General features: G+C 47.6%; 1 protein-coding gene across 1 annotated transcript; it reads right to left on the reverse strand.

The window, feature by feature from the left end:
- Nucleotides 1-5,548: 5,548 nt before the first annotated feature.
- Nucleotides 5,549-8,672, reverse strand: LOC142769066 (uncharacterized). The gene is made up of 3 exons (XM_075871919.1): nucleotides 8,415-8,672; nucleotides 5,942-8,286; nucleotides 5,549-5,870 (listed from the first exon to the last, which is right to left on the reverse strand). Exons 1-2 carry the CDS (start codon nucleotides 8,551-8,553, stop codon nucleotides 7,982-7,984), a joined length of 444 nt encoding a protein of 147 aa, XP_075728034.1. The 5' UTR covers nucleotides 8,554-8,672; the 3' UTR covers nucleotides 5,549-5,870; nucleotides 5,942-7,981.
- Nucleotides 8,673-13,367: the final 4,695 nt, after the last annotated feature.

Raw genomic sequence — 13,367 nt, forward strand, 5'->3', positions numbered from 1 at the left:
GAGGATCTTTACCGTGCGGTGGTTATTTCTCCGTGGTCTCTGTTTGGCCGGGAGCTGTATGCATTGGCGAGAACCGCCTCTGCGCATGGATACGTGGTCTCGTTCTGTAATACTGTCTATAAGCATTTTGTTCGTGAAGAGTTTTCATGCGACTGTGACCTCCGAGTCTCCTCCTGGCACCTTCCAACCGTGGCTGGGATTCTCGGCGTCACGTGATGTTCTCTCGTGATCATTCGGCGGTTCTCTAAAATCACGACGCGACGGCGCTTCAAGGGCGAGGGGGTGTCTTCGCCGACTGTTCGCATACGATTGATCGGCGCCTGGCGCTGCGTCGTGGCTATTGGTGGTTGCCTTTCCGCTGCACTGGGGAAATTTGGCGCCGCTGTTTTACGCCGTCTTCTGCAAGCAGCGGTGCGCGCCGAGTCGAGCGCTCTTTTGTGACACTCGGCCTTTCTTGTGAGTGCGCCGTGTGCATACTCTTTAAGGGTTGTGTTATTCACCTTTTATAAACGCCTCCCTTGGCGCCACCATAACTTTCCTTGGGCTGTGCAAATTGGCACGTCCCCTCGAAAATGCACTGGCAACGCTGCGCCCTTTGCCTTTGTACTCCCGCGCACAGCCCATCATGGCGGTGTTTTTTTCCTGCCTGTGAAAAGGTGTATAGGAACTCACACACAACAGACAAGAGCAAAGTATACAAACAACGCTTCAGGCTCTGCAGGCTTATAGAGAATAAGTAGAAGGAGTGGCTAATGACAATTCCATAAGACTTACCACTTCAAGGCCTTTTGCAAATTTTGTAAATGTTATATTGAGACAAAGAAGGCGAGCATTGAGAAGCACACCACGTCTTCAAAACACGTGGCATGTGTGCCAAGCAAGAGACTACATCAGTGCACTACATCCGATGCCATGCCATGTGTAATGGCTAGCCCAATACAGCAGGCAGAAGCAACCCTTCCACTTTTTGTCGCTGAGCATTGTGACATGAACACCATCGATCACATCGGAGAAGCTTGCCAGCGAATTTTTCAAGATAGCCAGGTTGCCTCTTAGCTCAAGATTCACCGCACAAAGTGCACCAATATAACAAGGAACGTCCTTGGACCGCACTTCGAAAAATCGTTGTGGGACAATATTGGCCACCAAAAGTACGGCGTTCTGATCGACGAGTCGACCGATATTAGTGTCCTGAAGCTCCTTGGCTTCACCATTAGGCATTTTTCTCTGTGAAACGCTGAGGTTATTTCAACTTTCCTTACCCTACAAGAACTCAAAAAGTGCGACGCTGAAAGCATCACTTCAGCGCTTTTAGAAGGATTGCGGTCCAAGGGTCTGAACCCAAAAAGCCTTGTTGGCATAGGAGTAGACAATGCGAACTTCATGACTGGTGTGATTAGTGGCGTCTACACACGTCTGAGAAATGAAATTGCTAATGTTATTATGGTGCGATGCGTTTGTCATTCCCTTCAACGTCGGTTGCCTTGCCGGTTCAGCGTCGGTTGCCTTGCCGAGAAACATAGAATTTCTGGCGAGGTAGTCATACCGTTGGTTTGCTCACCCCTCAACAAGGAAACTGGAGTACCAAAGCTTATACCGTGAACTAAACGACGGAGAGGCTTTGCTTACCATACCGCTATCCTGTGAGACGCGCTGGCTGTCAATACATGCGGCAGTTAAGAACACTTGCCTAATGGACCGAACTGAAGGAAGTTTTCGGAAATGCACAGAAAAACAAAAAATTCCTACACGGCAATGATGCTCTGTTAAGTGTACAGTGACCCCAAGAACAAATGCTACGTACTCCGGCTGGACTGGGTTTTTAGCTGAAGTGCAGCGTGTCAACAAATCATATCAAGCGGAGTACCAAGACCCGATGAAATTGTTCGAAGATCTGATGATTCTTGTGAAGTCAACAGCCAACAAAGTATCCCTACCAGCTTCCCGATACGACGTGTTAACAGTTAATATCAACGAGCATCTTTACCCTAATTCGTGCTTTGGTCAATGGTTTGAAACAGCACTCCGAGACGCATCCTTTCCAAGTGACGACGAAAAAGAGCTACGCCTTCGCTGTCGACGTTTCATCGTGGAACTATGCAAGCAGCTGCGTTAACGGCTTCCCGAAAACATTCAGTTCTAGCAAAAGACTTCTCTCCTTTCTGTAGAGCACGCACTGAAGCTAATACAAGAGCTAATTACGGAATCGGCATCGTAGTTCCTCTTTGTGGAAGCCCTGTCCGATCGCGAAACGCAGTGGAAAAACTTGCGGCACGTAAAATGGTGCTGCAGTGTACAAACAGAACCGATAGTTTTTGGCAGGAAGTAAGTTCTTACAAGGATGCGCACGGCGAGAACCCTTTCACTGAACTCGCCATGACAGTGCTGTCGCTGCCCTTCTCAAATGCCGGCATTGAACGGTGAGCGACATGAGCATTGTGAAGTGCAGGTGTCGCTACAGGCTGCACACTTTGAATGCGTAACTGAAAATGCTGTACGGCCTTCGGAGATACAAAAAAAAAGTGCCACGAATATAACCTGCTAGATGACGTGGCTGCGAAAATCGGCACGATGGCATCCTATGCAGCGGCAGAAGATGCCATGCAACTTGCAGATTTATTCCTGGAGTTCTGTGCACCACTGACATGGCTTTACACTTGTACTGCGAATTCGTTTTTTCACTTCTCAAGCTGGCAGGCAGGCTTTCATCATTACTATTTACCGTATGATATATGGCTTCCTGTATACAAATATAGGCCATGATGTTTTATTCGCCAATGCAATTCATTGTACATTCAGAGGTAAGCTAAAATCTCTAATGTACGTTATGTGTGTCAGGTGTCTATATGTTTCCCGATTTTCAACCACGCAATTTCGTTGATGTATGTTAAAACATCTGATAGCATGTTAAGCATGATAGCATGAAAGGTTAAGTTAAAATGACACTAAATATCAACAACATAAATTAGTTTAGCAGATACCTTAGAACCTGAAAACTCCACTGTCGTTAATACCATCGCCCAAGGTTAATAGACATAAATATCGGTCAAAAGACCTCCTTTTAAATTTCCCGCTGTTATCTCCAATGATGACGTCACGGATTTCAACGTGTTTCTTTCGCATTTTGACGACAAAGTCGCAACGAAGTTTTTTTTCAACTTGGTGTGCTAAGCTTCTGGCTATTTGCCCATCTCAATGAAGAACTCCGCTCGCCGAGAAAATTTTTTGTTCCCTCAGCTTTTTTTTTTTTTGCGGCTGCCCAATTCGCTAAAAATGACAGTATGTGATGAGTTTATTTACCCTGAAAATGCCAGCACTCAACCGTCCCTGCCGAATCACCATCGCTCAAGAGTGTCCTCCCCCTTCTTCTTTCTCGCTCTTTCAGTCCGCGTTACAATATTACATACATTCGCAGCTCGTAATTTGCGAGCGCGTTAAAAAGTCTGCAAACATTATAGGGGTTGAAAAAGGCGTACATTCTTTTGTTGCTAAATCATGTTCTGCCTGCAAGAAAACGTAATGTGACAGCTGTCTCTAATCTTTGAGATGACAAGGCCACCAATAAATTTGTTGCATGAGGAGAACATGCTCAAAATTGTTTTCAAAATGGTGAAAAATATATTTAGCTACTTTTACACACTTATTTAGCGACTTTTGCTTTTGGACATTTGGCAACACTAGCCGCGAGCGTCTAGAAGGAGAAATGTCAGCAATCGGCGCGCCGGAGAGCGAGCGAGAATTCATCCGCATGCAGTGGCGCTGCGGTCGCTTTCGAGATGCCCACGGAGGAATTCCTGCGTGGAGATGCCCCTTCTCGCGCCCGCGCATCAGTCGTTTTTCGTTGCAAATATTTCACGCTACCCTGCGGATTATAACAAAGTCCACCTGTCACAATTCTGACGGCGCGCTGCAAAGCACGTATTGGCACTGAAAACTAGTGTTTTCAATTCACTTCGTAGTATATCAGCTACGAAGCTTAGAAGATAGAGAATCAAGTGACTTGCCGTGGACTTGACACCAGGAATCTTCGATTTGGCTTGCACTAGTTCAGAAAAGTGCAGGTGCAGAAAAAGCGGTGCCAAGCGGTGCAGTGAGCGTGCAGCGCCGGTCGAGCAAGTGCAGGTGCAGCCTCAACCACGCCTCGGCACTAGCCGACACTAGCGCGCGACGGCTACAGCCAAAACGAAGGCGTGAGTTGACGTGAGTGCAGGCCGGAGAACACCTTGTAGTGTAAGCCTAAAATAGCCGCCTCCGCCGCCTTGTCCGATCAATACACGGCCGTGATGGCACTTCTTGTGACTGCGATGGAATTGCTGGACTCGAGCAGCGACGACGATTCCGTCAGCGGTGCCGTTTGCAGTGACTGCGACGATGAGTACGACGATGCGTGCATCTTGGTCGCGTGCGCGTTGGTGCGCGACGATGCCAACCGTGTACCCGGGTACGAAAGCATTATCGGCAGGTACCATGAGTATGAATTCAAGCGCCTCTTCAGGCTGTCCAGGGAGACTTTTGATAGTTTCAGTGCCAAGTTCAAGACTTCAGCCTTCTACCCAAGGGCAGTGCAAGGCCGCCAACAAATCAGTGCCGAAAAAACATGCCTCATAGCGCTTGTGTACCTAGGCTCACAAATATCTATGTACGCCATAGGCGACAAATTCGATGTTACCGAGTCGTCTGTTCATGTTTGTGTGACACGGGTCGTTCACTTCTTACACGCTATTAGCGATGAGATAATTTGCTGGCCTAGTAGCGCGGAAGTGACCCGCATAAAGAACGGCTTCCTCGCCAAAAGTAAAGGCAAGGGCCCAAGAAACACCATCGGCTGTATCGATGGATCACACATCGGGATACTCACTCCAAGCGAATCTACGCAGTCTTACTTCAACCGGAAAAAGTGGCCTTCGATAATCCTGCAAGGAATCTGCGACGACAGGAACAAGTTGCTGAACGTGTTTATTGGGTTTCCAGGTTCGGTTCACGACGCCCGTGTCCTGAGGGAGAGCCCCTTCTTTGCACGCGCAATTCAGGAATGTGAAGACAATTATATACTGGGTGACAGTGCATATCCACTGATGCCATGGCTCATGACCCCATTCAAGGACAATGGAAGTTCTTTTCCTACGTGGAAAAAGAGCTTCAATAAACGACACAGTCAACAACGAGTGCTTATTGAGAACACCTTCGGCCTGCTTAAACAGCGTTTTAGGAGGCTCTACCTTGTTGATGCAAAAAGTGTGCAACAGTGCTGCTATATAGTTATGGCTGCGTGTGTGCTACACAACATGTGCAACGATGAAAGGGACTTCCTTGAGGAACTTGCAACGCTTCCCCAAGAAGAAGATGTGGGCAATGATGAAAGTGCAGGAGATTTTGATTGCAGTCTGCCAGGCTACAGTCAGTCTCTGCGAGAGTTCATTGCAAAGGAACAGTGCTAGAAGTTCATCTTTGCTTCGCGATTTATTCAGTGTGCAAATGTTTTGCGAAGTGGGGTGCCGCGTCTAGAAGCAATGTTTTTTTTTAACAAATTAGATGGAGTAGACACTGCTAGTGTTATAAAAGTTTATTGCCCATATAATAACCCGTCCTTATTTGAGAGTACGTCGATCAACCGATCGAATCGCTGCATGCGCTCATCATGCCGCTTTGCCTTTGCCTCTTCCCATTTTTTTCTTTCCTCCAGTTGTTTCACTGCTGCCTCCTCTTGCTTAGCTCTCGAAGCTTGCATTTTTTCTAATGCCTCCAAGAGCGGCGTGACTTGGGACCTACTCTGGCGCTTCCTTTTTGGCGTTGTGCTGCTCCGAACTTTGGATGCTGTGTTGCACTCGACTGGGACTGCTGCATCTTGAGGTGCTTCAGTGATGCTGGTGCTGTTGAAAGTAATTGTACAGGTGCCATGTCATTTCCAGGCTACAGCACAAATTAAGTAATTTTTACTTACTCTGGACTTGCACTAGGCAGGATTGTTTTTCCAGGCTCCAAGAGCAGCCTTGGATTTACACTATGTTCTTTTTCCAAGACTTCTGCCAGCTCTCTGTAATAGACACTATGAGAATCACTGAAGATATGAAGACACAATCGTAACTTACTCTTCATATTCACAGTTCACACGGTGGTGACCTGAAGAATTGTTGTCTTTTTTTGACTTTTTATATGCTCTGTCCAGCGACTTCCATTTGTTTTCCACTTGTGTGGCAGTCACGTTGCACAAGAACTCCGTATTGATGGCCTCAGCCAACTTCTTCCACAGAAGCCTTCTTGTGCTAAACAAAAAAGCAAAGCACAGTTAGTAGGAAAGAAGGAAGCGACGTAACGTGACCCAAGTCTTGCAGTAGCACATGAACCTTTCCTTAGTACTTCATATGTGTAGCTTTCAGGGATAATTGCTAGGGATGTTCGATTATTCGAAAATTTTGGATAATGAATCAAACAGCACTGTATTCGGTTCCTAAGTCGAATCGAATTGCACATATTCTAAGTAACAAATATTCTTTTAATAATCGGCACTGGCGGGAGAACCCCAAAACAACGAAACAGCTACAAGTCATTCTTTCAATCCCTAATGTGACCTGTACGCAGCCCAAGCTTTTGCAAGACTACCTACACTATATTGATTGTCGAATGAATGCGCTTCTGAAAGCTCCATTCTTGCTCAATTTTTACTGCACTTTAGCTGTATCGCATTTATCAGCTCCTGTCTTCGTCTTGTAATAACCAAAGGTGGGAACTACGAGTGCTTGCAGCTTCACGACTAGCAACAGATACAAGTTTTGCGTTTGCGTAAATTGTTCTTGCAGATGTAAATTTCAACGCCCATTGTTATCCGCTTTTAGTGCGCAGGCCATGTTGTGATGACGGGTTGATCTGCTCCGTTACATATTTAGTTGTATCTGCAATGTTTGGTTGTAAATTGTTTTGTTTTTGTGTCCCAATTTTATTTAAAGTGAGGTGACAAAGTCTCACGTTGATAACGCTAGTCAATGCCGTAGTTGAACCTACAATTACAAAATGTTACGAATATTCTAGTTCCTGCTGCATACGAGATTACCTTAGTTTTCGTAATTGTGGTATTTTGAGTAGATTCAAACTGACTGTAATGGCCTTTGTCGAAAGTTTGTGACTATTTGTTTCAAATAAAATGTTCTGTTCTAAGGCTGTTTTGAAAATGGTCTACTTACTATTCAAACAGTATTCAATTACTATTTGTATTCTATTTGGTGCCATTACTATTTGACTCTTACTTGATTAGGTTCCGAAATTCACTATTCACACACTTCTGATAACTGCGAACGTTCTTTTTGTGCGGGAAGCATTATGTTGGAGAAGTTGAACATTGTGTAAATCACTCTTTTGGATCATAAAGCTTCACTAAGGAGACAGCCATATTCTAACCTGTCTTTGCATTGTAAAACATGCAGCTGCGCAACCTTGTTTGCTGACACGACGGCGCAGTCTAGGTTCAAAGATAGGGTAGCACGTGTCAAGAAGCATATCTCTTTTAACAATGAGCTGCACCATCTTGAAAAGTGGCAGTGCGAGAGAAATGCGGACAGACAGTGAAGACACAAGGACTGCAGGGCGAGACTTGCTAGAGATGTGCCTCAGAATAACAACATGCAATTCCCTCTAGTGCAAATTCTCAAGGCAGCACTACACTTGCAACATGGCTTGAGCTTGGAGGTGCTGCACCTTTTCGGCAAGACAGCGGTTGTGCAATGCCCAACACAAAAGCACCGTCGCTGTTTTTGAAGATCACTTGACTTAATGAAACATTACGAATGCCTTCGTTGTGTATATATGTGCGTGACTATACATACTGTTTGTGTGTATATGTAAACGTATATGTCACAGTCAGGCGCATAGCCAAAATTTTTTTTCAGTGGGGGGGGGCAGTAAAATGTAAATTGCTGGCAGTAAAATGTAGGCAACAATAACCATCGCCATTGTGAACTTCATGCGCCCTTATCTTGTTGGTGCTTGCCTAGAGTGAAACGGAATAATAAAAAGCTGCAAATAATTTTGGACATAGGATGACATACCGAAGTGCCCTGGTTTTTCCCACCAAGTCCTTCATTTCCGAGTATTTGGCGATGAAGAACCTTGTTTTTCGGGCGCTCCAAAGCTCTTCCACATCTTCAGCCGACGCGGCTGCTGCTGGAAATGCGGCTAAAGCCCCATCGCTGTCAACGTCGCCGTCGCAGGCAGGAGAAGGCGTCGGCGGTTGTGCCGGAGGGGGGTCATTTTCACGATTCCCTGCCATGAACCGCAACGTAACGCGCTTGCCGTCTGCAAGGGCGAAAACCAAGATTAAAAATACCGACATAGCATAAGCAATGCTACGAGGCTGTTTGCTGACCGACTACGACTCCTGGCCGCTAACCACGTTTTTTGGCAATGCATGCAGCCTGACTTACCTGATGCCTCATAGACGTAACCGTTGGCGTCCGTCATAAATGACCCGTCGGGATTGTGAAGTGCCTTAACTTCCTTTTGAACGCCCTGAACAACTATTTGCAACGTCGTCTGCTCTGGCCTTGGGGGGACGCCCGCCATGCTGCACTACTCTGCACCTGCTTTGGAGTGCGTGCACGCCGGTACAGAACTCGTCAGGAACTAGGCTTACACCTAGACAAAACGAGGGAGCCAGTGCAGAGGGTGCGACAGAGGGCGCGCGCTGCTCCGGCAAAACGAGGACGAAGGTGCTGCACCCTTTGAACTGGTTCAGCCGGTGCAGCCAAAACGAAGAGACCTACCAAAACAAAGTCCGTGCAGTTTTAAAATTTGATGCCGCAGTGTTCTCCGTGGTTTCAATGCATGTAAAGGTATCGGCAGCCGTTATTTTTATGACTTGCGCAATCAAGATTTAATTTTACAAGCAAGACATTTATTTTCTCGACAGCAAAAAACAACATGAAAATAAACACAACATATGCATTATGGTTGAAGAAAACTGCAAGTTATATGAAACTCAGCTAAAGCAAGTGAATGAGACAACTAAAGAGAACAGTAAATACACGATGATACAATGGGCATACATACACACATCACATTGAGATTTCATTGGCAAACATAGGTACAGTCACAAACCAGTTCACGAAACAATTGATTTCTATATATGTGAAACAACCAAACAGTGACATCCCAGTTGTTAATGGTATATCTATAACAATGCGAACAATACAATAGTAAAATCACAAGAAACAACAGAGCATGAGTAATACTCAATAACATAAAAAAAACCTTGTTCGCTGAGTTAACACTTCACTTTTTTTTATTGGGGGCATTTTCTCCAGGAAGGAGAAAATGCATTCTGGTCAGTGTAAAGAATATAATTATCTGATTTGTCACTTCCACTTTGTGGTGTTCACAGCCGACCATATTTAACTTCTTCATAGACAGGCAAGATATAAGGTCTGTTATGCTGTCACTTTTCAACTTGTTGAAACTGAAGCAATAGGCGAATACATCTTCCTTAGCTTTGAAAAGGTCTCTTGGGGACTCGGACGGGTACAGAAGTCATGATTTTGCCGGTAGCAAGCTGGAATTCTGGGTAAAGCAACAACATGCTACATTCGTTGAACTTCGTATATTTCACCACCTCCCGGGCCACATAGCCACTGACGTAATAAGTGATCAGGTAGTCACTTTTGCGTCCAATTAGATCAGTGGGGTCAGGGAGAGGTTCACGAGCAATAACAATTCCATGAAGCTCTTTGAGGCGCCTCAAATCTCGCAGCTCATCCAGTTATCCTGCAATTTTATTGAATCACTGTGGATGCCAGGACATAGAAAGCTGCTCGGAACTCCAAAAGGTATGTTTCCATTCGATGGGGACTGTATCGAACTGTATAAACTGAGGCAATTCACAGATATCAAAAATTGTGTCGGCGAAGGGTGATCAATCGAGCCAGACATTTGCTTCAGAATTCCAAAAAAAGATTGTAAGTGCGTCTTGGCAGAGGCAAGACGTCATCAAGTATTTATAGCCCAATGTTTTCATGACATTGTGCCGGATAAAAAGGGCGCTGGTTAGAGTGACGTGGAGTCCTCCGGCACTTGATTCACTCAGGAACCCACCCTCCTTAGGTACAGCTTTTTCCCAATTAAGTTGCTAAGAAGCCGTTGATAACATGCTTGTGGCTACGGACGATGAATATTTCGTCGAAATGAGTTTCGCACACAAAGAAGTTCTTTTCCAATGGTTTGCCAGCGCGAGGAATCGTACGCTCTCAGGCCTTGCGCTGTTCATCGTCGGCTGGAGCAGAGAAGAGAGACGCTTTCTTCCCTTGTTTGCGGGCCGAAGCATATCCCGCAATGCATCCAGGTGCAAAGAAGTGTCTTTGCTGCTTACTCATCACTGTTGCATGGTCACATTGGCACGTATTGATCCCGAACAAGTCCAAATAGGGAAAGCGCAGACTTTGCAGCTTGCGAGCACACGAGCAAGCGACTAAAAGTGCCGCACTAGCGGCTGACAAGCGCTCTCAACTGATCATGGTGGCGACTTGCGCGCCGCTCCACGGCCGAATGAAATATCAGCACGTCTCCTTCCAAGGCGCGGCCGGGATGGTGCTGGCTCAGTGGCACCTTTCCTTCTAGCCACCATAGAGGCAGGCAGCAGGTGTTCTGTGGGCACATGTAAAGATTGCGCAGCGCGCCCGCTCGAGCTAGAGGTACTGTATATGCTACCTTGAAAGCATTATACAGTAACTAACGCGAGCCACGAAGAGTAGGGCAGCACCGAAGCTGTTGTCATGCAGTAGTGATTTCTTTCCTGCTGTCCGTGACGGAGATAAGTGGTAGGTGTTGTGTGGATTAGTCGCGGAGCCTGGCTGGCCATGGAACACCTGGCGCCGAGCGAGCCGTGTTTGCCTACAACGCTGGCCATGGGTAAACCGAGGAAGAAGCGCACGGCCGAAGAAGAAGCCGCCTACCGCGAGGCTCGGCGTGCAGCGGACCGTGAGCGTTGTCGTCTACGACGATTAGATCCCGTTTACATGGCCAGTGAAAGAATCAAGAAGCGACAACGAAGATTGGACCCGGAGAAGCGACAACGAAGATTGGACCCGGAGTATGCAAAGCGAAGGCGCGAGGCAGAAGCGGCACGGAGGCGAAAACAGTGACAATTGGCCGGTCTAAAGGCCCGCCCTGCTGCCGGCGTTCCACATCCAAGGTTGCACGTGAGTTAAAGGAAGAACTTTTTAGATGGTGGTGGTTAGTAGGTCAACCGATAGGGAACACTGCGCCGCGTCTATTAATATGCCAAGCAGCTTTAGGTGGGGCGATAGTTATAGCGCGAGAACAAAACGACGACACAGAGACAATAAGGACACGAAAGACACTTGTCTCTGTGTCGTCGTTTTGTTCTCGCGCTATAACTATCGTCATGCCATACCAACTAGCCCAAGCTGCCGCACTTTTAGGTGGGGGCTTTGTCCATCCCTCCCGTGGGGTCCCCTCCCCTCTGCGCATGACAGGTGGTGAGACAGCTGCACACTCCGCTGGGGAGGGTAGTTCGGCGGTGTATAACGGTGTAAGAGCCCGCGCACCTCCCCTGCGCAACGCCGCGATGAATGCCAGCGCGCCGCGGAGAAGGCTCGGGCTGCGAAACGGGAGCGGCGGCGTGCCGATCCCGAACTTCGGGCTCGCGAAGCTGAAAGGAAACGGCGGCTAGCGGACCCCATTCTCCGAGCTCGGGAAGCCGAATTGAAGCGTCAACGTCGAGTAGCAGATCTCGTAGCGGCAACGCGAAGCCGAAGCGAAACGTAAACAACGAGCAGCGAATCTCGAAGCGGCGCGGCAATGCGAGTCGGCGGCGAAGGCAGCGCAGTTCAAGCGCGAGTTCCTGGATAGGAGCTTCGGGCACATCTGCAAGGTATGCGACCCACTGTGGTTGTACTACAACCTGACCAAGGCCGCAGTAGCATCAACGACAAACAGCACCGTCACGTCGTCATCGGTGTGCTCCATGCTCCAAGAAGATCGAGTTAGGGCAGAGTGCAGCAACTACTGTGATATCCGCACCGTTGTTTATCAGCAAAGTTGTCCTCCATGCCAAATAGACCTTTTCATGCTAGCCACCCTATCCATGCTGCACAGCTGGTGTGACGTCGGCATAGTTGTCGCTTAGCAACCATGACTACTTCATAGCTCCAGATGTTTTCTGTAGGGGCGCGCCAGCGCTTGCTCGGCCGTGTTCGGGCAACACCACCAGGGTACGGTTCAGACATTCGGAAGCAACGGGTCGGCCGTGCAAAGTTCGCACAGCCGAAGAGGCGGCCGTTTGCCTCGAAGCTAGGCGTGCTGCGGCCCGAGAATGTAACCGTAAATGGCGATCGGATCCCGACTATGCTCGACGGGTACGCGAAGCGAGTGCGGCGAGGAAGCGGGCCAAGGGAAGTGTGCCAGGTGTGAGTCGAGCCGAGCACAATTATGTGACGAAAGGCCCGCCCTTCTACCCTGAGGGGCCACATCCAGGTGTGCTCGCAATTCTGGCTTTGGGGTTTGACCTAGGTCTGTTGCAGGCAGAGGAGGATTTTATGTTGGGGGGGGGGGGGGGCAGCGGCCTAAAGTAACTCCGGAGGGGGTTGGGGTCCTAACATTTTTGTTTTTAGTAGCAGGAAGAAGCCGTCAAGCATAAATAGGAGTTATGTGTACTCAAAATGGTCCCACTCATTTATTCTAATTGGTGGTAAGAGGTGGACAAGCACTCTTAAAGGGGGGGGGGGGGGAGACTGGTGCTCACACAGGTTTTGGGGGTGGGGGGAGCAATCACCCTCCCTCAGGATCCGTACTCATGACAGGCTGTAGTTTTACAGCAAAGGCTGTTGAGATCAAAACACCGGTAACGTGCGGCGCCGTAGTTCTCTGCTGCTAGTGTCCGTAACCAGTATCGCAAGAAGCAAGGAGAAAAAAAAACTAGATAAAAGACAGGAAGGACACAATAGGATTCGAACCCGGGTACGCTGCATGCCAGCCCAGTATACTACGACTGAGCCACGCCAGTGCTTAAAACTCATTTCTAAACTGGCCTTAGGTAGGCTTGATGTCGGGAAGTAATCACACTAATATGAGTAATTAAGTGTTTTAAAACATTAAAAAAAACAACCAGGCACTGCTCCATGCAAACTGGGTAACGAGCAACTTCCAACCCATTAGAAAACTTGTTCTTGATCACCTATTAACAGTGGTGCATACCCCCTTCAGGCATAATTTTTTGTTGTCGTCAGCCACTGAATTAAAAAATTACACAAGATTTCTAGCAAGTGAGTAGCAGATACTACAATTCTTCGAAGAACGACGAAAGATGGCATAGAGAATGCTGGCCATCTACACAAACATGATTATGGCCTAGTGGGTACCCAGCA

This window comes from Rhipicephalus microplus, chromosome 8 (genome assembly GCF_043290135.1).
Source record: "Rhipicephalus microplus isolate Deutch F79 chromosome 8, USDA_Rmic, whole genome shotgun sequence".
NCBI lineage: Eukaryota > Metazoa > Arthropoda > Arachnida > Ixodida > Ixodidae > Rhipicephalus > Rhipicephalus microplus.